This window comes from Cydia fagiglandana, chromosome 8, assembly GCF_963556715.1.
Source record: "Cydia fagiglandana chromosome 8, ilCydFagi1.1, whole genome shotgun sequence".
NCBI lineage: Eukaryota > Metazoa > Arthropoda > Insecta > Lepidoptera > Tortricidae > Cydia > Cydia fagiglandana.
The window spans coordinates 233,114-260,880 of NC_085939.1; the positions used below are offsets into that span (position 1 = coordinate 233,114).

The 27,767-nt window shown below is 38.6% G+C and overlaps 1 protein-coding gene across 1 annotated transcript in view; it reads right to left on the minus strand.

The window, feature by feature from the left end:
* The window catches only part of LOC134666424 (eye-specific diacylglycerol kinase-like), an 89,913-nt gene that overhangs the window by 16,783 nt on the left and 45,363 nt on the right, over nucleotides 1-27,767 (minus strand). The window contains exons 3-9 of the mRNA XM_063523571.1: nucleotides 26,406-26,609; nucleotides 11,995-12,081; nucleotides 11,743-11,872; nucleotides 11,206-11,512; nucleotides 8,627-8,795; nucleotides 2,318-2,546; nucleotides 1,598-1,790 (exon numbers count right to left, since the gene is read on the minus strand). Coding sequence (XP_063379641.1) covers nucleotides 1,598-1,790; nucleotides 2,318-2,546; nucleotides 8,627-8,795; nucleotides 11,206-11,512; nucleotides 11,743-11,872; nucleotides 11,995-12,081; nucleotides 26,406-26,609 — 1,319 coding nt within the window. The remainder of the gene's footprint in view (nucleotides 1-1,597; nucleotides 1,791-2,317; nucleotides 2,547-8,626; nucleotides 8,796-11,205; nucleotides 11,513-11,742; nucleotides 11,873-11,994; nucleotides 12,082-26,405; nucleotides 26,610-27,767) is intronic.

A 27,767-nucleotide genomic window follows, 5' to 3' on the forward strand; every position in this document is an offset into this window, starting at 1 on the left:
AAAAATTTCAACATGGCTTAAAATGTCACCGTATTTAAGAATGATTTCGCTTAATTTTTTTTCGCAAGTGTGATAAAACATTGTGTGTAGGACTTACCTACGGCCTACGACTGTCGTGAATATAATTGACTCTCGTACCTACAATATTCCACTTACCCCCCACGTTGCTATTCTTTTGAGATTTTTGGCTTAGTAGTAGTCATAACTTCTTAGGCCCACTTGCACCATTCCACTAACCCGGGCTTAACCGATTAAACCTGCAGTTACCATGGTTGCCAGTACAATTTAACACTGAGTTAATGGTTTAACCGCATAACCCTGGGTTAGTAGGATGGTGCAAGTGGGCCTTAAGTAGTAGCTGGTAGTAGGCATTACTTCTTTGGAACCATGTTAAGGAACAAGGTATAGGTATAGGTAAGGTAATGTCGGCGGCCATGTTGTTTTCAGCCTGCTGGAGTGTCCCGCTGCCGAACAAATGAAAGCCTTTCACTCCTAGTTTTCCACTCGTCTCGACCTATAGCAATTTCCCGCCAATTGCTTGCAATATTACTCTTATTTATTATCAGGCGTTACTCAGGCGATTAGTAGGTAAATATGTTGCGCGGTAATTATCTATACTTCGTTATTTTTTTGCATTACAAAAAGGGTAAACAATCTAGACGTGTCTTTTTATTGAAAAACGCTCTAATAGTGACCATTACTTATGAAACTAAAAGAATGTGATCATATATTTAGCTACATAATTGGTACCTACATATTTACTGTGACTTATTTTTCAAGCGTTTTTCAAGTGCTAATATTGCGGTACAATAATATGTAAACGACACTATATATTAATCAATGCATATTTACACAGATTTAATTTTGGTGGCAATAAACTACCATTACTAAAACGGGATTACATTACTCCTATCTAAAAAAAAGGATACCTATAGGGTACCAATAGGCTATTATATTGCAAAGGCGTGTCAGAGCTATTTGATAAATAGAAGTAGAACATCTGAGCCATGTCCAGTAAGCTCAATAAACGCCCTTATATTTCTTAGGAACAATAGACATGAAGGAGAAATATCTCGCTCATTTCACCTCAATACAGATTATTAAATGTACGAGCAATTGACGAAATAATTTTTGTCTTGAGTGACGATTATTTCTGTTATCTACATTAAGATGTCTCGTCTCGTCGTCAAGCCCCTGGAAACCAGATATCGTGCTGTGCTCTCTAATATAAATGTAACTGTATGTCAATGTAGTAAGACAACAATGATTTTGGCAAATAATACGACTCTGACTAGCCCATCAAGCCCTTTGATTAATAACATTTAAATAGAAGATAGGCAAAAGATTCATAAAACGTCAAAAACATTATTTAGGCACCAACTTATTTAACTGTTCTTAAGGGATAAATTAAAAATCAATTGACACCTCATTTATACCCAGTAGATTCGATGCTGTGGTGGTACACATGATAAAAACATACGTACATACATACGAAATCGCATGGACACATTATGGATGAATTCATTTAAAGCCATACAATTTTACAACTGGCTATGTGATAAGCACGGTGCAACAAGATAATGAGCAAAACACTCACCTTGGAATGTTTAGAAAAACAATGGCGTGCACTTTGAGCTCTCGCAGCTGGGGCGTGATGTCCCTGCCGTCGCACTCCATCTGGATGTAGTCCGCCAGTCCCTTCCACTTGCGCAGCATCAGGTCCTTGCCGCCCGCCGTGCCGTAGAACAGCTTGTTCCTGATCCGCGAGTTGAACTTCTCTGGATGCGCCTCTGTTACAAAAATAAGTAAGTTTTAGGTACTTAATTTCATTTTTGGTATAAAATTTTATCGCTATGCTTATTCTTTCCACAGGCAACTAATACTCATCGAGGCAACTCTAAAAACCACAAACACCAATAGGTTGCTTTGTTTTATCACAGAGTTTCTACGGCCACCTCCTGACTCCATCATCGAATCAGCTCGACGGTACATATTATTGAATTGTCATCTGGCTTACATAAATATGTAATGCGAAATTCCAACTCAATCGGAAACCGGGAAGCGGGTCATAAACTTGCAAGATTCGATTATTTACACACGCATAGACAAGGGGACGGGTGAAACTAAATAAAAACTAAAATAGCGCACAAGTTCACTGATGCACACATTAAATCAATCGGCTAACAGTTTGATCGTTTTTCCCACGTGAATTATGAAGTCCCCTTTTCCCAATATTTACAGTTAGGAAATCCTTTGAGTGAAATTGGCTATGTTTTGACGAGGCACTACTTGTTCTTATTGGCGGGTAAGTAATTACCTCTCGCCTCATGAAACTCTAGGGCGATATGTGCGTCGACCCCGAAGGAGAAGTAGTTGTTGACGACGTTGAGGGGCAGCTCGAACTTGGCCGTGCTCATGTCCTCGCTGGAGCAGCTGGCCGCCGCGCCGGGGTTCGGCTCCACCTTCAGCTCCCAGCGGTCCAGCAGCACCGTGTCGCTCTCACCGATGTTCTTCAGGATCTTAGAGATTGGCTCGTCTACGTAACCCTGCATGGGAATTATTAAAACGGTTATAACCACCGGTAAATAAATATAATTTTAAATGTTCTTACAATGTTCACTTAGAACCAATTGAACCATGAGAAATATTTGGCCTAATATAAAGTTATTAATTTCTCCTGCATCAACATTATATGTCTCTGTTTGACTTAATGGATGACTGTTAGAGAACACCTTTTGGCTTTAAGTGCGCCATTTATAAATATTTCCTTATTTGTGGAATAAAGTTTAAATAGATATATAATAAATGTCTAAAGGCTAAAACAAGTTATCGAAAGCACAAGCGCCACTGAACATCGCATTCGATAAAATCGTTTCGAAAATCTCGCATCGTCGGTGGCAAGACCGTACGGTATACGGTAAAAAATATGACTCGAATACGAGATTTTCACGCATAGATACCGTTTGAACGATTTTCAAAGTCAAAGCCATATAAATTTTGTTGTCACTATGACTAAGATAAATAAAGTCTAAGAAAAAAACGTGCCTCGGACGGCCAAGGAAAAGTCGTTCTCGAATAGATGGCGCCATTACCTTTTTACTGTTCTCGGCTAGATGGCGTTAACGACACCGTTTGGTATTTAACAATTTTAACACATATCAGTGAAAGAACATGGGTCAGTAGGGAACAATAAAAATTAAGAATCATTTATCCGTAAACATATTTTGATTATTTTATACATTTTCAATTTTATTTTAAGTTTTAATCGTGTGTCGATAGATGGCAGTAAATGTACCGTGACTACAAAATTGACAATGACAGGACCCCTCTATACTATCTATTCTTTTTGCTATGACATTCGATAAAATCTCGTATACGGTAGGTAAGCGAGGAAAAATTACGCCTTGTGAACGTAGCCTTGGTATCAACGAGCTACCATCGCCATGAATAAAAGCTTGTGCAGCTCGTAATTAACTTGACCGCTCACCTTTATGTGCCTTTATTAAACCTGTCCTTTTCCGAGGGTATTTTTCCCGATATATTTAAACAAGCGGTGGTAAAATTCATTTATTAAAAGAACGATAAAACTGAACCTAACAACTACCACCCGATAGCTTTATTGCTATTGCAAGCGATGTGCATACGTCTGTATCCCTTTTGTGAAAATACAATAGGTGTTACTTGACGCACAAAAAGATCTCCGTAATATGTAAACTAACTATCAACAACGTTAGCAGTCTAATTCACAGACAGAAGTTTTTGTGGCAAAAACGAGTGTTTGAGAAAAGGAAACATCGATATCATCGATTAATATTTAAAAAATGTAACTTCTACTTGCTGTAGGTATATGCAAATGGTATGGTAATGGTAATTCCAAAATGCAAATCAATCACAAAGCGGTATACATAATTTCTTTATTACATCATATTTAGTACTTAAAATTTAGACGTAACCTGTAGTATACAGTGCCAAAAGAATAGAAAACTACCAATATATCAAAAGAGAACAAGATCTCGAACGTGTGTATTTCGCGGTAGCTATGTTCTTATAAAATTTAATAAATATTTACTTATCTATAACATCGATAAAAGACATGTCGTTATTTTATTTTGTCAATTACTCTACTTTGCCACAAAAACTTCAATGTTCGCTAATACATTAATGACATTTTAAATACTTGAAATAAAAAAAGAGTAGGTATCCATGAAAAAGTTATTCTATGCTAGCGATCTGTTTATGCAATAAACAATAATATCTACCTAAGTGAATATTTCAAAGACTAGCAGGTATTGTGGACTTTTCAAAGGAAGGGAGTTAGCCATTGTTGGACAAAAAACCATAGAGAATACAAAGAACTTTCCTCTTTTTATTTTTAAGCGAAATTGAAACCCGATGGGGTGCACGCAGATGAAAAATAAATGCTTCAATGTACGCGCAAACCGAGGTAGCCTCCTATTTAAAACGCTTTTATTTCATTCAGTCTATCTCGGGGATATCGCTGTGCCCGTCAGTCTATTATCATATAATTATTACAATACAGTTTAATTTTCAACTGAAATCTGAATTTGACCGCTGAAACTTTGTTGAAATGTGCATACATAATTTATTTACCTAAGCCGACTACTTATGATATTATATTGTGAACACGGCCGAAGCGATGTTAAGTATATAGCATCGTGTAATAATACTGTAATAAAACCCTAACATTAAGTATTTAACATCATGTATTTCTATGCATCAATGTACATGTATGCAATAAATGACAATAAATAAACAATAAACAATACTGGTCTGGCGATGGATTCGAAAATTAGCTATAGTATTATTTTAAATTAAACAACGCATCCACTCTAACGAACAGTTAACTGAGATGGATATGATTTGAATTCTATGAAACGGTATTCATCTCGATTGGAGATTGCAATCAAAAGTATGAACGATATAAGGTAAATCAAGGCCATTCATACATTGCGCTCTATCTACCAAATGTATGAACTTTGGTAGATAGAGCGCAATGTATGAATGGTGATTTGCTGCTCGCCGCCTCGCCGGCCGCGTGCGTTCAGGCCGCGACCTAAAAGCAATCGATTAAAATTTGTTTCAGCGCAAAAACGTAGGTTTTGTGAAGCGATATCAGAATTGTATAATTTTTGAATAAATTCTTTGTTCGTGTTATGTATGTGTTACATAGTGATATGCTGATATGTACACCGAGTCAAAATAAAGTCACAATAAAGAAAACAACTGGGTGCACTCCGGGAGTGCCGGCAGAAGCGAAAACTCAACGACATTGTAACTCAAAATATTAATAACAGCGCCATCTAATGCAAAATAAATGCAGCACTATGTATGACTTACTTGGTGGCAACTCACTAGATGGCATTTAAATGAAAAAACAATGACATTGTCCATCACACATGACGTCACGCAAGCGCCTTACGCGTAAGGCTGTCTCGAGTTTAACATTTTTTCCCCAACTCATAAATTGCACAGCGCCGCTAAAGAAGTTTTCACTTCAATAACCCAGAAATAGCTATAGCTAGTTAGCTAGTACGAGTACCTACATATATGATTTATATGAATCCATCATTGTCATTTGCTCCGTCGTTAGGAATTTTGTTTATCGTTTTGTCGAATAATAAAATGTTGATGTTCAAAGTAATACGGCTGGTTTATGTGCTCGTTAATGTATTACGACCGAAAGCTACGGGGGATAATCATAATAGTCGCAAGCTTACGTTGATCGCAAGATACGATTTAAGACGAATGCCTGAAACAACACTTGAGTGCAAATTGCGTAACACACATGAAACGTACATAGATACTTACAAGGAGGCTTAGAAATAATTAACCATGTTTCTGATATCTTTAATTACTTATATATGAACAGGTCATTGTAAAAAATTTGGTCGAGAATATAGTGATATATTTAATAATTTTGAATGAAAAAAAGACCGGTCAAGTGCGAGTCGGACTCGTGTTTCTAGGGTTCCGTACATAAGTCCGACTAACTGCACATTTCTAATAGGTTTTCCTGTCATCTACCTACAGGTAAAGAACTATTTTGTGTATTTTTTCAAAATTTTTGACCCACTAGTATATAATGGTAATTTTTTGGCTATTTACTTAAATAACTTCGAACCTGTGTTTTAAAATCATAAAAAAACAAGTCCATCTTTGGGTTATTAAATTACATGTACCAAATTTCAACTTGATTGGTCCAGTAGTTTTCAAGAAAATAGGCTGTGACAGACGGACAGACATGCAGACTGACGCACGAGTGATCCTATAAGGGTTTTCCGTTCGGTTTCCTTTTGAGGTACGGAACCCTAAAAACGTTATGCATTTTGGTTGGTTTCGAAAATATACTTGGTCAAGCAAATCTTGTCAGTAGAAAAAGGCGGCAAATTTAAAAAATGTAGGCGCGAAGGGTTATCGTCCCATAGAAAATTTTAAATTCGCGCCTTTTTCTACTGACAAGATTTGCTTGACCAAGTATAGCATGTAGTCCTGACACTTTTAACTATTGCGTTTTTACATTATACTCCACTTACAGATTAAGGTCGCCGGTAGAGCAGGACTGAAGCTCTTCCTTTAAATACGAATAGGTACGTATACGAATAGGTACGGGACTTTTTGCCTTATAACGGTCTTCTGTGCAGTACATTTTTCGTATCTATGTCCGTACGTGTCCCGTATTAGGTAACTCCATACGAAATCCATTCAGCTGTTTATGCGTGATCTTATTTGTACCCGTATTTATTTATATACAAACATTTACATTTACAATACCTATTACGCTTCCGTGTCATGGAATTAACGCTGCCGACGAAGTTTACGTAGATAAAATATTCATCTGATTTTCGATCCCTGCTTATATTTTACACACGAGTACTCGTAGGTACACGTTTGTAATCTAATGTTGCAAATGTTTGCAAGTTAATTTAACTTCCAGAGATTAAACTGACAAGAAATTCAGCAGCAGCAAGAAGGTGAGCAGCATTAGTAGGTCATTACATGTTTATAATAATAAAATAAGTAATATATAGTAGATAGGTAAAATAACAAACACATCTCATTTTACAAAACAACCCACCGCCAAAAAGCCGCTCTCATGCAATTGAAGTTATACTCTCATTTTAAAATTATATACAGAATTTACAAACAAACCCTTTTCCACACCGCACCAATCTCCCGGGTTTTTTCAAAAAATCCAAATGTATTCCCATTAATCCAGCTTTCAATATTAATTTGAAGACAACACATTTCCCTAGAGTTAAATTTATTTGAAACCCTAAATCGGATTGCTAAGGTTGAAATTCTATTGGAGCGTATGTGGTCAATAACTCGTAGGTACTATCGCACACACTGTTAACTGTACGTCGGTGGACCTTATGCCTTATGTAATAAGGTCCACCGATGTACAGTGTGTTGCTGTTTGTACTATGCCTGAAGGTTTAATTAACATATCTATGTCTGGTAAGTTTTAATTGCTAAAAATAATAGAATAGAGCGAGTTGAAGTTTTCTACATATTTAAAATCCGCTGTATTTTTATTGTATTACAATATCTAGCAACGAAAATAAATACCAACATATAAAGGTATAATGATAAGTACTTGAATGCTTAGGCCAAGTTTCATGTAATTTCAGCAAGAGCTTTACTTTGATTGTATGGCGGCGGCTAGGTTCTTGTGATGATTGAGCGTGACGTCTACGATGACCAAACGTTTTTTAAGTTTGCTCTACTTGTTTGCTACCAAAATATTTATTTACTCGTACCTATTATATTTAATTTATTTAAAATCTATTTATGAAACATTGTTTCAACATATATTTTACCTATAAAAATCTGTATATCTGTATACTGACAGTATACAATCAAAAAGAGCTCTTTCTCTTTAATATTCGACACGGGGGTTTGCGTTGATCATAGTTTTTACCGTATAAAAGGCTATCCCCGCTTGAGTACGTAAATTAAGTACACACAAGGGACGTGTTAGCTCGTGAAATACTGGGAAAATCCAAGATTTCCGGGTGGCATATTCAGACAGTTTATCTCGTTACCTATTATTTCTGCTTGTGTTATACGTCAACCAGAAATATCACTGTTGACAGCTAACAGTTCATATAAGTATATGTTTGATAATAAGAAATTACGCGACACAGGGTTCTTCAAGAACCGGGTACACAGGATTCTCAAGGGTTATTAGCAACGCTTCTCTAATGTTGGCTATGTCCATGAGTGACGGTAACCAATTCCCATCAGGCGACTCGTTTGTTGACTATCACAAAATCTATCTATAAATATATCTGAATAGACCTTCGGGATTGACAATGTTAGTAGGTGGGGATCCTATCTCATCGCATAATAATTGATTGTCATAATGTAATGTTACGCATAAATCTTTTCTCCAGCTGAAACAGAAAGTATTTTCGAAAATATTTTGCATTTTGCATAGGTTGTGTAGAATAGGTTAGGTTAGGTTTGTGTTATAATTATTCAGAAATGTTAATATTTCCAGCCCAATCACAATTATGCGAATGAGTCTTGTGCGTAACATTACATTAGGACAATCAATTATTATGCGACCCAATATGAACCCTAGTAGGTGTGGTCTCCTTACCCCTCCCCAGCCGAGCGCCCTGGCGAGGTCGTTGCCGGTGCCGAGCGGCAGCACGCCCACGGCGGGCCGCGTGCCGATGCGGTCGAGCACGCTCAGCACCCAGCCCACGGTGCCGTCGCCGCCGCACGCCAGGATGCGCAGGTTCGGCACCTTGCGGTACAACTCCAACCTGATGATTCAAAACAAATTCATGATCGATATTCAACTTTCGTGAGACATATTTTAAACTGTTTAGACGACAACGGTTTCACTCACTTGAATTTTTAGTTGCTATTGGCGACATGTTTCGGGCCCTTCGGAGGTCCTTCCTCAGGCTTGAGTGCTCGCGGCGACTGCAACTCGTGCACTAAATGAGCGACTAAAAATTCAAGTGAGTGAAACCGTTGTGGTCTAAACAGTCACAAATTGATGGTTTCTATGTACAAATTTAATTATCGATTGCGTTTATACAGACCCGCATGTTTATACTAGAGGTACCGTTTAACTGAGGCGGTTGGTAAGAAGTTATTAGGTCAGGTACGGATTGGTAAAAGGCTTAGCTACAGGAAGCTGATTGGTGTATTAGTAAATTAAAAAGGTAAAGTACATATAAACTAATTTTAGTCTTAAGGGTCAGCCGCCAGTCCCTACTAGAAAATGAACGCGCAACTTTTTTACCATACACCTGAGATAAGTAAAAGACCTATTTATTGTACTGATATCTGTAGATAAAAAAAAACATTAATTTTCATTCGGTACATATTGTTACGTAGTTACGCTATTTGTTGTTTCGTAGTTTTCAATGAAGCGATTTGTTGTTAGGTACGAGATTTTTCTCTTCTAGTACCTACAAAAATATTGTAAGGCTATATTTTATTTAATTACACGAAAGGGTCTACCGCGATATGATTTCAATGTTTTACCTTAAATTCCCACATTTCAGCCGAGTTAATTGCACCATACCCGTTCGTGTAATTAAATATGTGGACTATTAAGAGTTTAAAGCTATAGTGCCCTGTAACCTAAAACCTAAGCTTATTTTAACATCGAACAGGTACCTAGGCGTTGAGCATTTTGACATACCTATACCTATGTTGATATGACGATAATATGTTGATATATTATATAAGTAGTAGTAAATAGGTATTGAAATAACGACTTTTGAGTAATAAATAAGTTAAATAACCTATATGTAAAAACAGGCCTCCATTATTTTAAAGGAATGACGAGCATCACTGCACCTGTCCTCTCTTCAGCAGTCATTAGGTACCCTTCTTGACAGGAGGCGGGTATAACATTATCTGACAAATTATAGTTGATACGTTGGAGGCCATAATAATTCACTTAGCTCTTATTAGCTTTGAACTCCTTACAAAGCGCAACGATTACCGCGATTGTAAAAGCAGTCACGTAATAACCATTCCAATCCTTATTGAGTTCATATTTCACGCTTGTTTCCTTTGTGATAGAATGTGCTCAGTATTTTAGAAAACAGGTAATCAATTTATCAAAACTAAATTATTAAAAACCTTTGAATTATTTCCAAAGATCTATCCAATAATATAGGTACCTACTCACACTGATGTTTGAAAAAGAAACGCCGTTTGATATGTAAATACATTTACCAATTCAATGATGGTTTTCAATGTTGTATACAAGTAAGTATTCATGCTCTGAAGCTCAATAATAATTTTTATAATAATGTTTATGTTACTTGTATTGTAAATCGCTTGTGTAATATGCATATGAAGGTATTGTTCACGGCTGACGAATAAAAGCCTTTCTGAAGATAAAGTTTTTCTAAAAAAATTTGTGTCATGTTGCTAACATATTTAGGTCAAAGCCGTTGCATAGTGAACGTCATCACGCCAAAAGCTCGCTGCAGATACTTCCTGTCTTTGATGTAGGTAAATAGTTACGGAATATCAAATAGGTACAAATTTTGTGGCGTAGTTTTTCACATTATATTTTTTAAAACACCTACCAAATATAATACTACGAGTATGTATGTCAGCAGTGAAAAAAATAACCTGAGTATCTTTATTAAAGTACGACGAATTTTTTTTAGTCGCTATTGGATAGTATAATACAATTATATTTACAATCACATCAAGTTTGATTTATATTTCACCTGTCTGGAGAATTAAGAGATACAAAAAAACACATTTATTTTACCATTTGGCAATATAAATTCTCATTCTACCGATTATTTACTATTAGTTGGAAATATTGGAATCTGTTTTTGTGAATTCAGGCTATTCATTTTATACAATAAATATAATATAAATATATACTTTTAAAAAATGAGTAACTTACGGCGATATAATATATATATTTAAAGAATATAGAGTACCTAACTTAAACATACGGCGTAAAAATGTGCTTAATTGATGAACCATAGACGTGGGTTGTAATAAAATATCACATAACTTAAAAAAAATGTTTGAGAATTTAGTAATTATTTTAAATCCCACACAAGTAAAATTATTCGGATTAATTTCTCCGGCAGTAGGTATTATCGCGCATCAAATACACACGTACATTCCATACCTATGGAATTAAAGCACTAATAGTTTAGTAAAATAGTGAGACGCACTTACCCCGGGCCTGGCCCTCCCTGCGTCAGGTCGAACACTTGCCGCGGGTTCAGGTGCCACTGGAACTTCTGCAGCAGCTTGGCGCCCTGGTTGCCGCCGCTCTTCGGGTTGATGAACACCAGCACCGGCTTCATGTTCTCAGCAGGTATCGGTTTGATTACAAATGTTTTTTGCTCGTTTTTGGAACTCTTGCCATTCTTTTTAGAGGCGCTTTTCTTCTTCGGTGATTTTCTTAATGACGATTTAAAGCTGCCTCTTCTTGGAAGTTTGACAATCCACGACGGTGGAACGGTTATATTGCATTGTAAACCTAACAAAATTAAATTCATATATTAGCACATACTTAACCTATTTTTATCAACATGCAGAGCGCTGACAAAGGGGTAGGTTATGAGAATTACGAGTATTCCCTTCAATTGCAGGTATCAATATCAATAGAAAATTTGATTAATCAATTGTAATGTAAGGCACATGCTCATATAATTAAGTATAATATACTTATCTACAAACTTTTGCGTGCCAAGAGATCTACGGACTCACCGAGCGAACACTGTTCTCCTATTCTTTGCAGATTGAAGCAGTTTTCCTTGTTGTGGTAGGCGTCCTTGCACCAGGAGCAACTCAGGGCCACGATCTCTTTCGAGCTGAACGACAGCTTCGGCTGCAGTGCCTGGTGACAACAACAAAGTAATTACAACGCCATGTAAACCCTCTAAACTTCATAATTTGTTCGTCAAAATAATAAAGGAGCTAATCAGCGTAGAAGCATCTGTGGACATAGTTTATACGCACGATCTCCGAGTCATGATTTATCTCATTAGCCGTGTCTACAGAGTTCTGCGATTGCGTGCACCCCCAGCAGCAGCGGCGCCGCAGTGACTGACAACAAAACAACCATACAAAACATACAACATGCGGTCAAACACATATAACATAAACAAAAATATTTAATAAATGCAAGCAGTTACTGCAAAATCATTACACATATGAAAAGCGCGTGATAAAAGCAATGTAACCTAGAAACCCCGTTTTTTACGCTTAAAATCGTGCTCAGTGTGGGCGATATGCTAACACGTCATTAAAAATGAAGTTTTAATTTCACGTCGAGTCGTGGCGTGCCGTGTCGCGTGTGAGGCACATGCAAATGATTGCGACGTGACAGCGACGCGAACTCGCGGCTCACACCGCCGCTCGGGCCCCGGGTTCCGTGTTGACCGCGCACCCTTGTCATTATACCTCGCGCCTCGCTCTGCCCGCCCATGAAGCATTGAGCGTTTAAATTCAACAGGCATTGTGTGTTCAAAGCTGTATGCTTAACGAAAGCCCGCGGATTACTCAGCATGCCTATTTGATTTTCAAATAAGCCGCCGTTTTATGTTTGCATATTACTAATAGCAATAGAATTAATTGTTATTAGATATTTTGATGAAACCCCAACCTATTCGACAAAACACCTATGCCATATCGCAGCGGAAAAATATCTAATTAAATGACTTAGCAACTTCAGTTGTGCCTCACAACTCACAAACTATAATTATCGCAATCAATAATTACGGATAATCAGCCTAATAAATGATTCATTATCAAGCTACGTCTGGGTAATGACGTCAAAGGCTTACACGCCTCGCTGCGGAGCCGCGTATCAGGTCATATCTCCAGTATTCATGAGCACATTGCAGTCACGCGGAAGATGTAAGTTATGTGTATGTGTAGCCACGCCGCCCGCGTTCCGTCCGCAGACCTACACGCTTCATACGACATACGATACGATACACGATAATAATCCGAAAGTAATGATAGCTTAAAGCAAAAATGAGAGATGAATAAATAAACGATTTGCTAGTCACTTTAATTGTACGAATAGGAAAGATGATGATGAGGTAATACCACAAGAAACAGTTGTATGTTTGCAATAGTTTCGTGGCAGCCTGGCGTCGTAAGCACGGACAGTATGTACACGTCATAAATACGTGTTATCAAACTTTTTTTTATTTCAGCGGGATAAGGTGCATAATCGTTTGTTGGATTATACCTACTCCCCATACAACCATTTCCAGTCGCCGTTACGACGCGGTGTAGACACATCTTGTGTCGACACCGTCTGTTTCGGTCACAATTCCAGTCGCAGAGTCGTCGCCGTGTCGACACAGTTACCAGAAATGGGGAAGGGTCGACACATGACACAAAGTGACATAAAGTGTGGTCGCCGTGTGCACACATTGTTACTAGTTTGCGACTACTTTATGCCAAAATCATTCGTTCATTCGTTCATTTTGTTCCTGTCAAATGGAAACTGTCAGATGGAAAAATAGTTAAATAAAAATAAGTGACATTAATACGCCATCTCTAAAACGGATTACAAGACGTAATTATATATTGTTTGCATTTATATTACAATAGGACTTAAATTATTATGGGGAATTAAACTGCTCGAGTGATTTGATAAACTAAGTGTAATATAATCAACGCGCCACCACATTGTTTTAGTTTAGCCGGAAATGAAATTGTTTACTTCTCAGTGCCTGTGTTCATAAATATATTATTTGATGCATTTTTAGTACTTCGATGCGTATACTATACTTAAATAACAGAAATAACGCTTTACATACTACGAAACTTGTTAATTATGATGTATAAATATGGTTTAAGGCTGAGAAATATTGCAGTCACAAAGTAGTCGCAAATGTTTCGACTTTGTGTCGACTCTGTGTAGACACATGACACGCGCTGTCAAAAGTAATAACAAAGTTACTGGATTTGCAAAATGGCTCCTTGTGTTCATTTGTTTTCAGATATTCTCAAAGTGTAAAAATGCCGTGGTCAGAGATGGGACTTAATAGATTAACTGTTTATTCGACTAATTAATGGAATAAAAAAAGTTAATCCTCAAATTTTAATCACGATTAGTTTAGTCGACCTAACATAGATTGAAATTGAATTAATCTGAACATTAATCGAATAAGTTATCGATTAAATCTCGGTTGGAAGTTGACTGGGGGACATTTTTGTACGTAAAAATAATAGAAATGTCTTGCATGCAGATGGTAGCCAAACACTTTGTCATAAAAGTCGAGATGGGTTTCGATTTATAGGTTTTAGGGAGTGCCGATTTCGAAAATGATGACCATTTTGGAATCCAAAATGGCGGCCATGCACTGTGTCATAAAAGTCGTCATGGATGTCGTTTTATACGTTTTAGGGGGCCCCAATTTTGAAAATGATGACCATTTTGGAATCCAAAATGGCGGCCATGCACTATGCCATAAAAGTCGTCATGGGTGTCGTTTTATAGGTTTTAGGAGGCGCAGATTTCAAAAATGATGACCATTTTGGATTCCAAGATGGCGGTCATGCACTATGTCATAAAAGTCGTCATGGATGTCGTTTTATAGGTTTTAGGGGGCCCCGATTTAGAAAATGATGACCATTTTGAAACCCAAAATGGCGGCCATGCACTATGTCACAAAAGTCGTCATGGGTGTCATTTTATAGGTTTTGGGGGGCGCAGATTTAGAAAATGATGACCATTTTGGATTCCAAAATGGCCATGCACTATGTCATAAAAGTCGTCATAGGTGTCGTTTTATAGGTTTTAAGGGCCGCAGATTTCGAAAACGATGACCATTTTGGATTCCAAGATGGCGGCCATGCACTATGTCATAAAAGTCGTCATGGATGTCGTTTTATGGATTTTAGGGGGCCCCGATTTAGAAAATGATGACCATTTTGAAATCCAAAATGGCGGCCATGCACTATGTCATAAAAGTTGTCATGGGTGTCGTTTTATAGGTTTTGGGGGGGCGCAGATTTAGAAAATGATGACCATTTTGGATTCCAAAATGGTGGCCATGCATGGTGGCTATGTCATAAAAGTCGTCATGGGTGTCGTTTTATAGGTTTTAGGGGGCGCAGATTTCGAAAACGATGACCATTTTGGATTCCAAGATGGCGGCCATGCACTATGTCATAAAAGTCGTCATGGATGTCGTTTTATAGGTTTTAGGGGGCCCGCTTTCGAAAATGATGACCATTTTGGAACCCAAAATGGCGGCCATGCACTATGTCATAAAGTCGTTATGGATGTCGTTTTATAGGTTTTGGGGGGCCCAAATTTTGAAAATGATGACCATTTTGGAATCCAAAATGGCGGCCATGCACTATGCCACAAAAGTCGTCATGGGTGTCGTTTTATAGGTTTTAGGAGGCGCAGATTTCAAAAATGATGACCATTTTGGAATCCAAGATGGCGGCCATGCACTATGTTAAAAGTCGACATGGATGTCGTTTTGTTGGTCATGGTCATCATTTTCGAAATCTGATCTTCCTAACACCTATAAATCAACATCTATGATGGCTTATATGACAAAGTGCACGGCAGACAACTTGGAATCCAAAATGGTCATCATTTTCGAATTCTGCACTCCCTAAAACCTATAAAACGATATCCATGACGATTTTTATGACAAAGTGCACGGCACACATCTTGGATTCCAAACTGGTCATCATTTTCGAAATCGGCACTTCCTAAAACCTATAAAACGATATTCATGACGACTTTTATGACAAAATACGTAGCCGCCATCTTGGATTATAAAATGATCATCGTTTTCGAATTCTGCACTCCCTAAAGGCTTGGCCACACACAGAGCGCGACGCAGCGCCGCGTCCGCGCCGCGAGATGCCGACGCGAAGCCTGGTCAAACAGGGCGCGCGCCGATCGCGCCGGCCTCACGCTCTCAACACGCCCTCAAGGCGCGCGTGAACGCGGCGCGGCCGCGCGGGAACGCGGCGCACCGCTCGCTGCCTAACGTCCGATCCTACTGATGTGACCTTGCGGGACGCGGCGGGCCGCCGCGTTCGCTCGGCGCAGCGCTGCGCACGCGCCGCGCGGACGCAAGGGGCCGCGCGGCGCGGGGCGCGACAGAAGCGGGGCGTGATACCGGCGGGACGCAGTCTGTTTGACGTCGGTAACCTGTTAGCATGTGCCGCGGTCGCGCGGCGTGGACGCGGCGCGGACGCGGCGCTGCGTCGCGCTCTGTATGTGGCCAAGCCTTAAAACCTATAAATCGACATCCGTGACGACGCAAGTTATCTTTATTTTCAGATCTAACAAATTGCTACAGAATACAAAGGACAAAAAAAGAAGCGAGGAGGTAATGAAACAAGCAAAAACACAGATGATTCCTCGACGCAATTGGATGCTTCTTAAATTGTGTCCAGATTTTTTTGTCATAAGTTTTTATTTTTCACATATTACTCTCATAAGTTCCGTGACATTTCGACCTTGTAATTTTTTAAGTAAATGTTTTTGTTTTATCTATGAGGATTTCACTAGAATAAAATAATCAAGGTATGTTTATATTTGATGATTGAAATAGTAACGCAAAAAAAAAAATATTTGTGTCTTATATTCCTGCCGAAGACTTTTATTTTTCCTTTTCCTTCTACACAAGTTTGGTCAAGTAATAAGAATTTAGGGCTCTCAATTTTATTTTGACTTCTACAACAGTAAAGCTATGAGGCCATGTTTGGTATCGTTTTCGTATAAATTCGCAGTACCAAGTTTAATGGGGTCGAAAAGTGCTCGAGTGGAGACCACGGACTAGCAAACGCAGCGTAGGACGTCCACCCACAAGATGTACGGACGACCTTGTTAAAGCCGCCGGAAGACGCTGGATGCGGATGGGTGGCTTCCAACCGGTACGAATGGAGGTCCAAGGGGGAGGCCTATGTTCAGCAGTGGACTTCTTATGGCTGAGATGATGATGATGATGATGATGACCAAATTTAATTATGGTATCACATTGACACCATTCCAAAGTAAAAACATATAAACTTACTTTCTTTTAAACTCCTCTTCACGCTTAAACTGCTGAACAGTTTTAATTTAAATTTAGTACACATATATTTTGAGTCCCGAGACAGGACATAATAAGTTATCTTAAAAATCATCCTTTAAAGGTGTGAAATGAGGTGTAGGGGGAATTCAGAATTGACTTCTTGAAGTTAATACTGTTTAAGTTTAGGTTTGAAGTCATGTTTTTTTTATTATTTTTAACTAAATCAAAGATGTAGACCATCCCAAATTTAATATAAATCGGTTCAGCGGTTATTGATTTCCCGTACAAATTTCCACGCCACTTTTCACACCTTCAAAAGATGATTTTGGTTATAAGATCTATTCTATGTCCTGTTCCGGGACGCAAACTATTTCTATACCAAATTTCAACGAAATCGGTTCAGCGGTTAAGCGTCAAGAGGAGTTTAAAAAAAACCGGCCAAGTGCGAGTCGGACTCGCGTATTAAGGGTTCCGTACATTAAGTCCGACTCGCGCTTGACTGCACATTTCTAATAGGTTTTCCTGTCATCTATAGGTAAAGAACTATTTTGTGCATTCAGACGGACAGACATACAGACGCACGAGTGATCCTATAAGGATTCCGTTTTTAGCTTTTGAGGTACGGAACCCTAAAAAGTATTTTTTAATTTTGTGGAATGGTGTCAATGTGATACCTTAAATGGATTCAGCAACCCAGATTTATACGAAAACCATACCATACACGGCCTAGCACCTTCACTGATGTAGATATATCAAGATAAAATTGAGAGCCCTAAATAAACTTTCAAGAGCGGATATCTCAAAACCTATTCAACATATCGAAAAAATTGACTGAATAAACTTGTAACAAATTAAATTAACTTTCATTTTGTATAAGTGGCCATGTCGCTAAGATGCATAGTTTCCGAGATATAATCGAAAAACCGGAAAATGGGACCTTCAAAGCCCCCTGTCTTCCCCCCGCTCAAGGGCTACGGCCGGGGACTTTTGATATGTTCACCTCCTAACTTGTCCAAACCAAGTTACAGAGTCAAAAATTGTGTTCCGAGCATTTCCCTCTACAACTTTTTGGAGCATTCGTTGGCTGATATAAGTAGCTTATTGCATTTCTTTAAAAACTTTTCTGTAAAAGGTTGACGGGTGTTGGGTGTTTATATGGTTTTGGTCGATTATTATCATTTGCATCGCCCATGATGACTTACTAGAATTACTTACGAGCACACGAGACACTAATAGTAGTTTGACAAACTTTGGTTTTCAAGAGGTATTTTATATTGACATTTGCTGTCACAAATTTGCTGTCAGATTTAGTCGCAAACCGCACGCAAAGTGCACACAAATGTGTCGACACCTTGTTACGGAAAAGTGTACACACGGCGACGACACTTTGTTTCGAAACAATTCTAGACACATTGTGTGGACTCTGTTACGACACATCTGACATTTAGTTACCACTTTGATGATTCTGCGACTGGAATGGTTATATGGGTCGTACAGGGCTTGCGGCCGGCACGCTACCGCGTTGTGCTTTAATTGCGGCCTCACAGCGCAATATCTGCACCTACATTGTGGAGTGGCATTCAAACTGGAAAAATCGCCACTTGCTTTGGCGTGAGTAAAAAACTTAACTGTGTGTGTGTGTGTGTAACAAGCCAGATTCACTGCGAATAATGTCAAATCAAATAGAGGATTGAATGTCGTTCAAGGAAAATTATAAAAAAATATTTGGTATAATTTCAGTGCATTCCTCTCACTCTCTTCTTCCTCGCGTTATCCCGGCATTTCGCCACGGCTCATGAGAGCCTGGGGTCCGCTTGACAACTAATCCCATGATTTGACGTAGGCACTAGTTTTTACGAAAGCGACTGCCATCTGACCTTCCAACCCAGAGGGTAAACTAGGTCTTATTGAGATTAGTCCGGTTTCCTCACGATGTTTTCCTTCACCGAAAAGCGACTGGTAAATATCAAATGATATTTCGTACATAAGTTCCGAAAAACTCATTGGTACGAGCCGGGGTTTGAACCCGCGACCTCCAGATTGCAAGTCGCACGCTCTCACCGCTAGGCCACCAGCGCTTCTTTGCTCACATTCCATTAGTGCATTCCTCTCACGTTATATATAAATACAACAACCACAATACAGAGCCTCACCACGACTGCCTTATCACAGTGTCAAACTGACATATTCGTCCGCGTAACTTACTTTCTATACATCTCGCTCGCACTAATATGCCAGTATGAGCGAGATGCATAGAATAGTACATTTCGATGCTAGTGCGGAAGGTATGTCATTACTTCACGAGTACCGAGATATCTTGCCACGAGCCGCAGGCGAGTGGCAAGACTCGGGACGAGTGAAGAATGACATTTCCGCACGTGTATCGAACGACGTTTTTTAATACAGTTGCGAAAAAATAATAAAAACATTGTTAATCGTACACTAAACAAAAGTGGTAACAGTGACAGCTCGGTTAGACGGCGTCTTTAAGTATATTATATCTATGGGCGTTTGGCAGCTATTCCGTTCCATTCAGTCAACTTATTAAGAACGGAATTTTCAATATTGAATATTAAAAAATAAACGTGTTATAATGATGAAGAGGTAAGTAATTAAATATGAAATATGTAATATTTTTCGTATTCTTACATTAACGGTAGGTTTTTATGCTGATTACGACGTTTAAAGGAAACTAATATTAACACTCATCAATCAGTAGTCGTGAATTGGAACAAGTATAAATTTAAAAAAATTGGAAAAGTAAAAAGCACTAGTTCGAGATAACCAACTTTCCGCACGCTAAACAGCTACGTAAAGTAGCACTTTTTGAGCAACTGTATTAAAAAGTAAGTTACGCAGACGTTAGTGAATATAATGTCAGTGACAAACTGGTGATAGCCGCACAGGGTGCACTTAAGATGAAATCGGTATCACAATGTTAAAATCGGAATATACCTCCTGGTTTTGTATGTAAAGTACTTTACTTACACATGCGGTATGGAGCGTGCGAACATACAATGCACAACAAGCTCATTAAACGATACCCAGTTTAGCTTTTTGTGGAGTTTGCTTCCAATTACAACCCACGTAGGTAACTTTATACCATTGTGATGGGTAAATATGTAGGGTCTACCTACGCCATAGCAACAACGCCGTAGCACGCGTGTACGTATTAGTGTGCAATTTTATAGTAGGTTTTTATACTATCGGTAGATTAACTCAACGCTTAAGTGGCTCCTGTGGTGTTGCTTATGTCCATGGGCGACGATGATCGCTTCCCATCAGGCGGCTCGTCTGCTCGTTTGCTGACTATTACATAACAAAAAAAAAACTCAAGCCAAATTTCATTTTGGGTACAAGCTTTTATCGCTGACTGAACTTTTCTTTCTACAAGCAACTAATATTCATCGATATAATTCTAAGAACTCCAAACACTATCTAGTTTGCGTTGTTTTATCACAGAGTTCCCGTGGCTACCTCCTGTCTCCGTCATCAGATCAGCTCCATATGTATACAAAATTTCAACTTAGTCGGAAATCGGAAAGTGGGTCAAATTTAGCTTCCAAGATTCGACCCACACAAATATGTAATAGATTTTAATATTGACCTAAAGTACCTAGGTAGTGCGAATTTAAACGCCAAAACTTTGGTTCAAATACGACTAGGTACTTAAAGACATACCATATACGAATCCGTATCGTACTAATTTTTAGGACTTAGTGTTAGACGCCATGCATGCAGTGGTTAAACATGCACCGTTGGTCCTAAATAGCCAGACGTGAATTAATCACGTAGGTATTAGACGGCAATACAAATTAATGTAACGTTTTTATACATAATTTTTAAGAAAAAAAAACCGACTTCTATGGGGCCCGGTGAAATATTATGGTAGATGGTGCACTATGTAGAAAAGGAGGTAAAACCAGTACTTTTTAGTAGCATTTCGTTTCCGTAAGGGTCGCAGTTCTAGCCTAACCTAACCCACTTCTCTGATAGCAGTTCGGTTCTGTGAGGATCGCAGTTCGAACCTAATCAAATCCACTTTTCTAGTAGCATTTCGTTTCTGTAAGACTCGCAGTTCAAACCTAACCTAACCCACTTAACGGCGCATGCGGTGCGGTGTACGGGAGTTTGAGCGGGACGGGTTTGGCATCATCATACCCACATTTTATGGTAGGTAATCATAGTGGTTTATTTAGTTTAGGTATCATAGTGGTTTTCCGGGTCAAGGTCCGGGTCTCTGAGTCAGAGTCCGGGTCCGAGTCCCGGTCCGAGTCCGGGTCCGGGTCCGGGTCCGGGTCCGAGTCCGGGTCCGAGTCCGGATCCGAGTCCGGGTCCGAGTCCGGGTCCGAGTCCGAGTCCGAGTCCGGGTCCGAACCGGACCCGGGTATGAGTCCGGGTCCCAGTCCAAGTCAAAATCGAAATTCGAAATCACCAAACATGTACTATGCGTCGTTGAAGAGTTCTGTTCTGATCATCATCAGCAGTTCCACTTCATCAAATGCGACAGTTTTTAATGAAAATGCTTGATTTTCTGATGAAAATACAAAAATCTCTATACGCATGCCTTTAAAATTTGAGGAGTTCCCTCGATTTCTCATGGATCCCATCATCAGAACTCAAGCTTGACAAAATTGTGGCTTAAAAACTTAACTTGCTTAACAAACATAACGAAGAGGACAAATCGCCAAAGGTGAACTATGCGTCGTTGAAGAGTTCCGTTCTGATCATCATCAGCAGTTCCACTTCATCAAATGCGACAGTTTTTAATGAAAATGCTTGATTTTCTGATGAAAATACAAAAATCTCTATACGCATGCCTTTAAAATTTGAGGAGTTCCCTCGATTTCTCATGGATCCCATCATCAGAACTCAAGCTTGACAAAATTGTGGCTTAAAAACTAAACTTGCTTAACAAACATAACGAAGAGGACAAATCGCCTAACGTGAACTATGCGTCGTTGAAGAGTTCCGTTCTGATCATCATCAGCAGTTCCACTTCATCAAATGCGACAGTTTTTAATGAAAATGCTTGATTTTCTGATGAAAATACAAAAATCTCTATACGCATGCCTTTAAAATTTGAGGAGTTCCCTCGATTTCTCATGGATCCCATCATCAGAACTCAAGCTTGACAAAATTGTGGCTTAAAAACTTAACTTGCTTAACAAACATAACGAAGAGGACAAATCGCCAAAGGTGAACTATGCGTCGTTGAAGAGTTCCGTTCTGATCATCATCAGCAGTTCCACTTCATCAAATGTCACGTTTTTGAATGTATATGCTTGATTTGTTGATAAAAACACAAAAATCACCATATGTATGCCTTTAAGATTTGAGGAGTTCCGTCGATTCCTCATGGATCCCATCATCAGAACTAGATTTTGACAAAAACGGGACCAATCTGTATGCATATACATACAAACAAAAAAATAATTTTCGAAATCGGTCCAGTAATGACGGAGATATGGAGTAACAAACATAAAAAATAAAAAAAATAAAAAAAATAAAAAAAATAAAAAACATACAACCGAATTGATAACCTCCTCCTTTGGGATTTGGAAGTCGGTTAAAAAGGACCGTAAGGTATGATATTGAGAACTGGCAGCCTAATATCAGGATTATCACTTTTAATTTGACCAAATGAAAATAATTGTATTATATTGCTATGATTTAAGTCACAAATTAAGTTTTTGAGTAATGACACTCCTATTTAAATTTCCACTTGGCATCATTTTGGATTGGCTTTCAAAAGTACCTATGTAATATTTAGCTAGTAAAATCAGCTTTAAAATTGGATAGGGCGAACGCACTTCAATTAATATTTACCCATCAAGTTATTAAAATCTTCTTTTAAATTACTTAGATCATAATGTTACTCGTAAGCGCCAGCGTAGACACATAAGTCTCAGTCCATACATAGATTTCTATTAGAAAAATAAGTTGTATGAGAGGTATGGTTAAACTTATGATTAACGAGTTTTAAATTAAATAAAAAAAAAATCTATTAAGTACAAATATGTATTAGTCTTTTTTTGTGGCAATAAAATATTTGAAGTTTGAAGTTTAAATATTGCTTAAAAATTAATAAGTACTAATTAACCTTGAATCTTATCACAAATACATTTTCGCTAAGTTTGCTTTAAACTTAAATGGGGTTTTATCTAAGTATGTAGTGTACAGCGACAGCTAAATGGGCTAAGAGTACTCTTATGAACAACAAAATGTAAAATATTTGAAAAACTGCTCCTATTGAGTGTTTACTGCTCCTGTTGACTGTAAAATTGAATGTTTTAGTGATAGTTGTCATATATTAGCATGTGGAGGGTTGTTGAAGAAAATAATAAACCAGTCTGAAAGTAGTTCAACGTCACGTTCCCTGTGCCGTTACATACCAAACATGGCGCAGTCGGTAGGATACCTACCTGTTACTCGTCTGGACCTGTATGTGATGTAAATTACTTTTTTGGCGCAAATAAAGCGAGATGAATGAATATGCCGATATTTCGACGTACCTAAAGCTTCGTGTATGTTTAAAAAGCTGGTTGCATTTGGGCAGCGTTTTAATTAACTGTGCCACTACTCATACGGTAGGTGAAAATGACGCGGGGCGGGGGCAGGGGCAGGCGTGGGGGCGGAAGCCTGCATGGCTCGCAGTGAGCGCGTGTGGGCCGGTCGTGACCTCGCCGCTCATCGGAACACTACTTAAACCGCGTAGAATTTTTTAGGCTTAGAACGCAATATGATTAATTTCTAGCGGCTTCAGTCTAATTTCTTGCGGTTTTAGTCTAATTTCTTGCGGTTTCAGTCTAATTTCTTGCGGTTTTAGTCTAATTTCTTGCGGTTTTAGTCTAATTTCTTGCGGTTTTAGTCTTGAAAGTGCATGCGCTTACGAAGCTTGCCGTATGTTACGTTTTTTGCGGTTCTGAAACCGCAAGAAATTAATCGCAGTGCGTTCTAAGCCTTTGACTCTATCCTCCTATGACCTGGAAGCATTTGTTTTGTTTTTGAATTTGGAACCCCGATAAAAGTTCAAAATAAATTGTGAACTATGTACAAAAGTTCTCTGGGGATACAGGAGAGAGGGGCTCCTACCACTCTACTTTATCCCCCATTAGACCTCTTTATTATATTCCCATTGTAATGAATTATGAAATACTAATCCAGTTTAAAATTTATCTGTAAGTATGCTGGAATGGAGCAATGCATTAAATTTCCATTTTATAAATACAATACATGTACAAACAACAACACGGTCCACAAGGTGCACCGAAGCAGTTAACAGTGTAGGCGATGGTACACGTGTCTCTGTGAAATATTCGTTATATATACAGAATAAAATAGCATTGCACTTTTTCATTATAAATATGCTGTGATAAAAATATAGATTACTTTTCTGAATCAGCAGTCACTGTCGGAATACGGCGCCATAAAATATCAATGATGTAATATCCTACGGTTTCAATTATTCTGAAATTACACGGAACTTCCACTCGCCCGCGGGCCGCGGGCCCGAGGTCCGTCCACCTGCCGCCTGCCGTTAGATAGCTACCATAATTTATTAACGAGCTAATAAAGCCGAGTTGGACCGAGGACCCTCCTTCTAACGACTTTTTCGTAGTTCTCATTAATGGACAACTGGAGCTTCCTGAATTTCAGGGACCTTTCACAGTAACCATTATTCTCTTAATTATTATTACCTACGTGTGTGTTAAGAAACCGTCGAATCGATGTTTGAGGTAAGTATTTAAATTTAATTTTGCTTTTGCACCTCAATTCCAATCGTAAGACGCGATACTGTATTGATCGCTTCGTAATAGGTTATAATGAATCTTTAATTACATTAAATTGGTAATAGCTAGCGTACTCACTGGTAGATAGATCAATTAGTGAAGGCTAAGCATCGAATACCGGCGTCGAGTTCAGGTTGCATTTGAGTCATCTTACCATTTTTGTGGAGGCGAGTTACACTGGTGGAAATAAAATTACATACAATTTTATTAAGCAGGCGTCCGAATTTACCTACATCCCATCGCTCACGATTTAGTCTATTGCTTTCACTCAATATGGACTAGGCCATTTTAGATTCTATCAATTCTCAATAGTCCTTACACAGCCAAGTCACGGCCATTTTTACATGTTTCCATAATGTAGTGATATGTATTGTACATACAGGTCACGGAGGGTTGCCTTCAGTATTCCTGAGAAGTGATATCGTAATTTATTTAACTATATATCACATGTACGAGTACGTTCCAACGCTGCGTCATTATCATTATAATACGAATAGGTTATATATAGGTACCTAATAAGTAATAGCTCCGCTAGTAACTAATAAGTAGTGGAAAATAACAAATTCGAGCAGTTGAGTATAAAGTAAAAAATATTTATTAATAAATAAAATAAAAAGTAAAAATTATTAGTACCTAAGTCCGTAACAGGTTGGCTCGAGTATGTTATTTAGGTAAGATATGCGCAAGCATGTATTTAGTTAAATGTTCCAAGATGAATAAGTGATGCCATTTTTGATATTAGTTGTTGATGGTGGTCCCACACTGGTGGGAGTATTGATAGTGCTTTATTACATTGTTCCTGTCACAGAATGCTATACATAATTATAAATGCCAGTGTGGGAGCATCATTAGGTATGTTTGTATTATAAATTTTATAATCTAGAAATTATTTTACCTCCATAAAACAAAAGAAAATCACACTGTAGCAATTAAAAAGTACCGAGCAATGAATTCGTGCAAAATTGTAAAAAAAAGAACATAAAAATATTACAAAAGCAACACATTTTATAGCATGCTGAACTCGTTCGCGTCCTTCCTGTAGACATAGCAAAGTTTTGATAATCAAAAGCCAATTTTTACGCTGCATCCTTACAGACGGGATACATTTTTTCAGTACCTACTTGAGACTCAAATAGGAAAAACGTGGTATACCCGGGTCGTCAACTTTTATTGCGTTGTCCACAGAAGAGACCCTTTTCTAAAATAAGTTTGCACACAAACTTCACAGACACGGTACCTATTATGAAGCATTTAAAATTGCACGAGGTCACGACACAATTTTATAATATTACTTGTAAAATGCGACGATTTGAGCAGCACAACTGAGTAACATCGCCCAACGCCCACACTGTTAACTGACAGTTCGTAAGCCTTATTACAAAAAGCATAAGGTCATGTTTTTTAAATTACGCGAAAACCGACCGTAAATAATGTAGGTAAGCGTAAATGAAATGAGCGGTCGCGCTTCCATACTAAATTAGTAAAAGAGAGTTCTGATGATGTGCGATGACCTCGGTTGTCTTATGTGCTCCGTCTAGTTTAGTAGTGTGTTTATGTAGTAAGTACTGACCTTGCCGCAAGCCTTGCACTTGCCCTTTTCGTTGCGGCGGTGCACCCAGTGGTGGTGGGTGACGGTCTGCTCGCGGTACTGCCGCACGCCCACGTCTCGGAACGTCGGCTTGCAGGCGAACTGGTGCCGGTCCAGCAGGATCTCGATGCAGCCTTGGTGCGCGATGATGCGGCACGCCGAACACCGCATTCGGGTACCGAGTTTCTGAACAAATACACGTTTTATTATTATTGATGTTTTATAAATATTAGGGGTATCTTTTGGTTTTGAGCTACAATTATTTTAATAAGAGACAAAATATCATGGGCACATAAAAAGTCGACGAAGTACGTTAAAGACACGATAAACAAAGTGTAATTAAATACAAAAGAGCCTAGCTTCACGGCACTTGGGTAGATATATTAGGAATTGTCTTTCGTTAAAAATCTAGAGACAAAATAGTGGTTCGATAGCTAGTAGCTACTGGTTCGAATATTCTAGCTTTTGAATCATTAATGAAATACATTGCCACAGTTTGGTTCCCGGGTAATTAAAATTAATTTGACTAAATTATGATGTAACCTAGATAAGTAAAAAATGTTTCATTCGAAAAATACGAGTAATAATATGCGTATTCCCATTACCTGTAAACTGTTGACATGTAAAATGCCTATATTTTATCAATAACAGATTGGATTGATAATTTCATAAATTGCCTAACTACTAGGTACTAATTTACTCTTGTAATGAATACAAACTGAGCAAAACTGTTACTTTACTTTAGTTACCCATGTACCTACTTTTAAAAGACTATAATTTTTAGAATATTCCATGAGAGATGACGGCGCGTCAGAACGCGAAGTTGTTTAATGTAGCGATTAGTCGGTGATTGGCGGCATGGCTGTACGAGCTCGAAGTCTTTTGTCGCGGCAACAGTGAGGCCCACGACCGCCGCGATAATGGGGGAAGCGGCTCATTAATCTTACATTCAACTAGGACGCGGCGCTTACGACCCACCAACAGATGTCACACAATAGGCAGGAACTTGCTAATGGCGCCGACGATATTACCTACAAATAATTAGAACCGTTACGCACTGTCGACTAGTCGCCGGCGACTTGGTCTCTCGGCGACCAAAACATGAGCAACTAGGGCCAAGAGACCAAGCCAAGCACAAGTATCACTAAAACATGTGTTCTTCTCAACTATTTTCGAGAGAGAAACGGATAAAAAATGTTGTCTCGACAGTTGCTTACAGTGTCAATGCTTCCATTTGAACTCGTGTTGCTAGTGGTCGCCGGGGACCAGCAGTCGCTCGTGCGTTGCCACTACGCAGCGAGTCGCCGAGTCGCCTGGGCGACCGGCAACCAAGTGTGTAAGAGC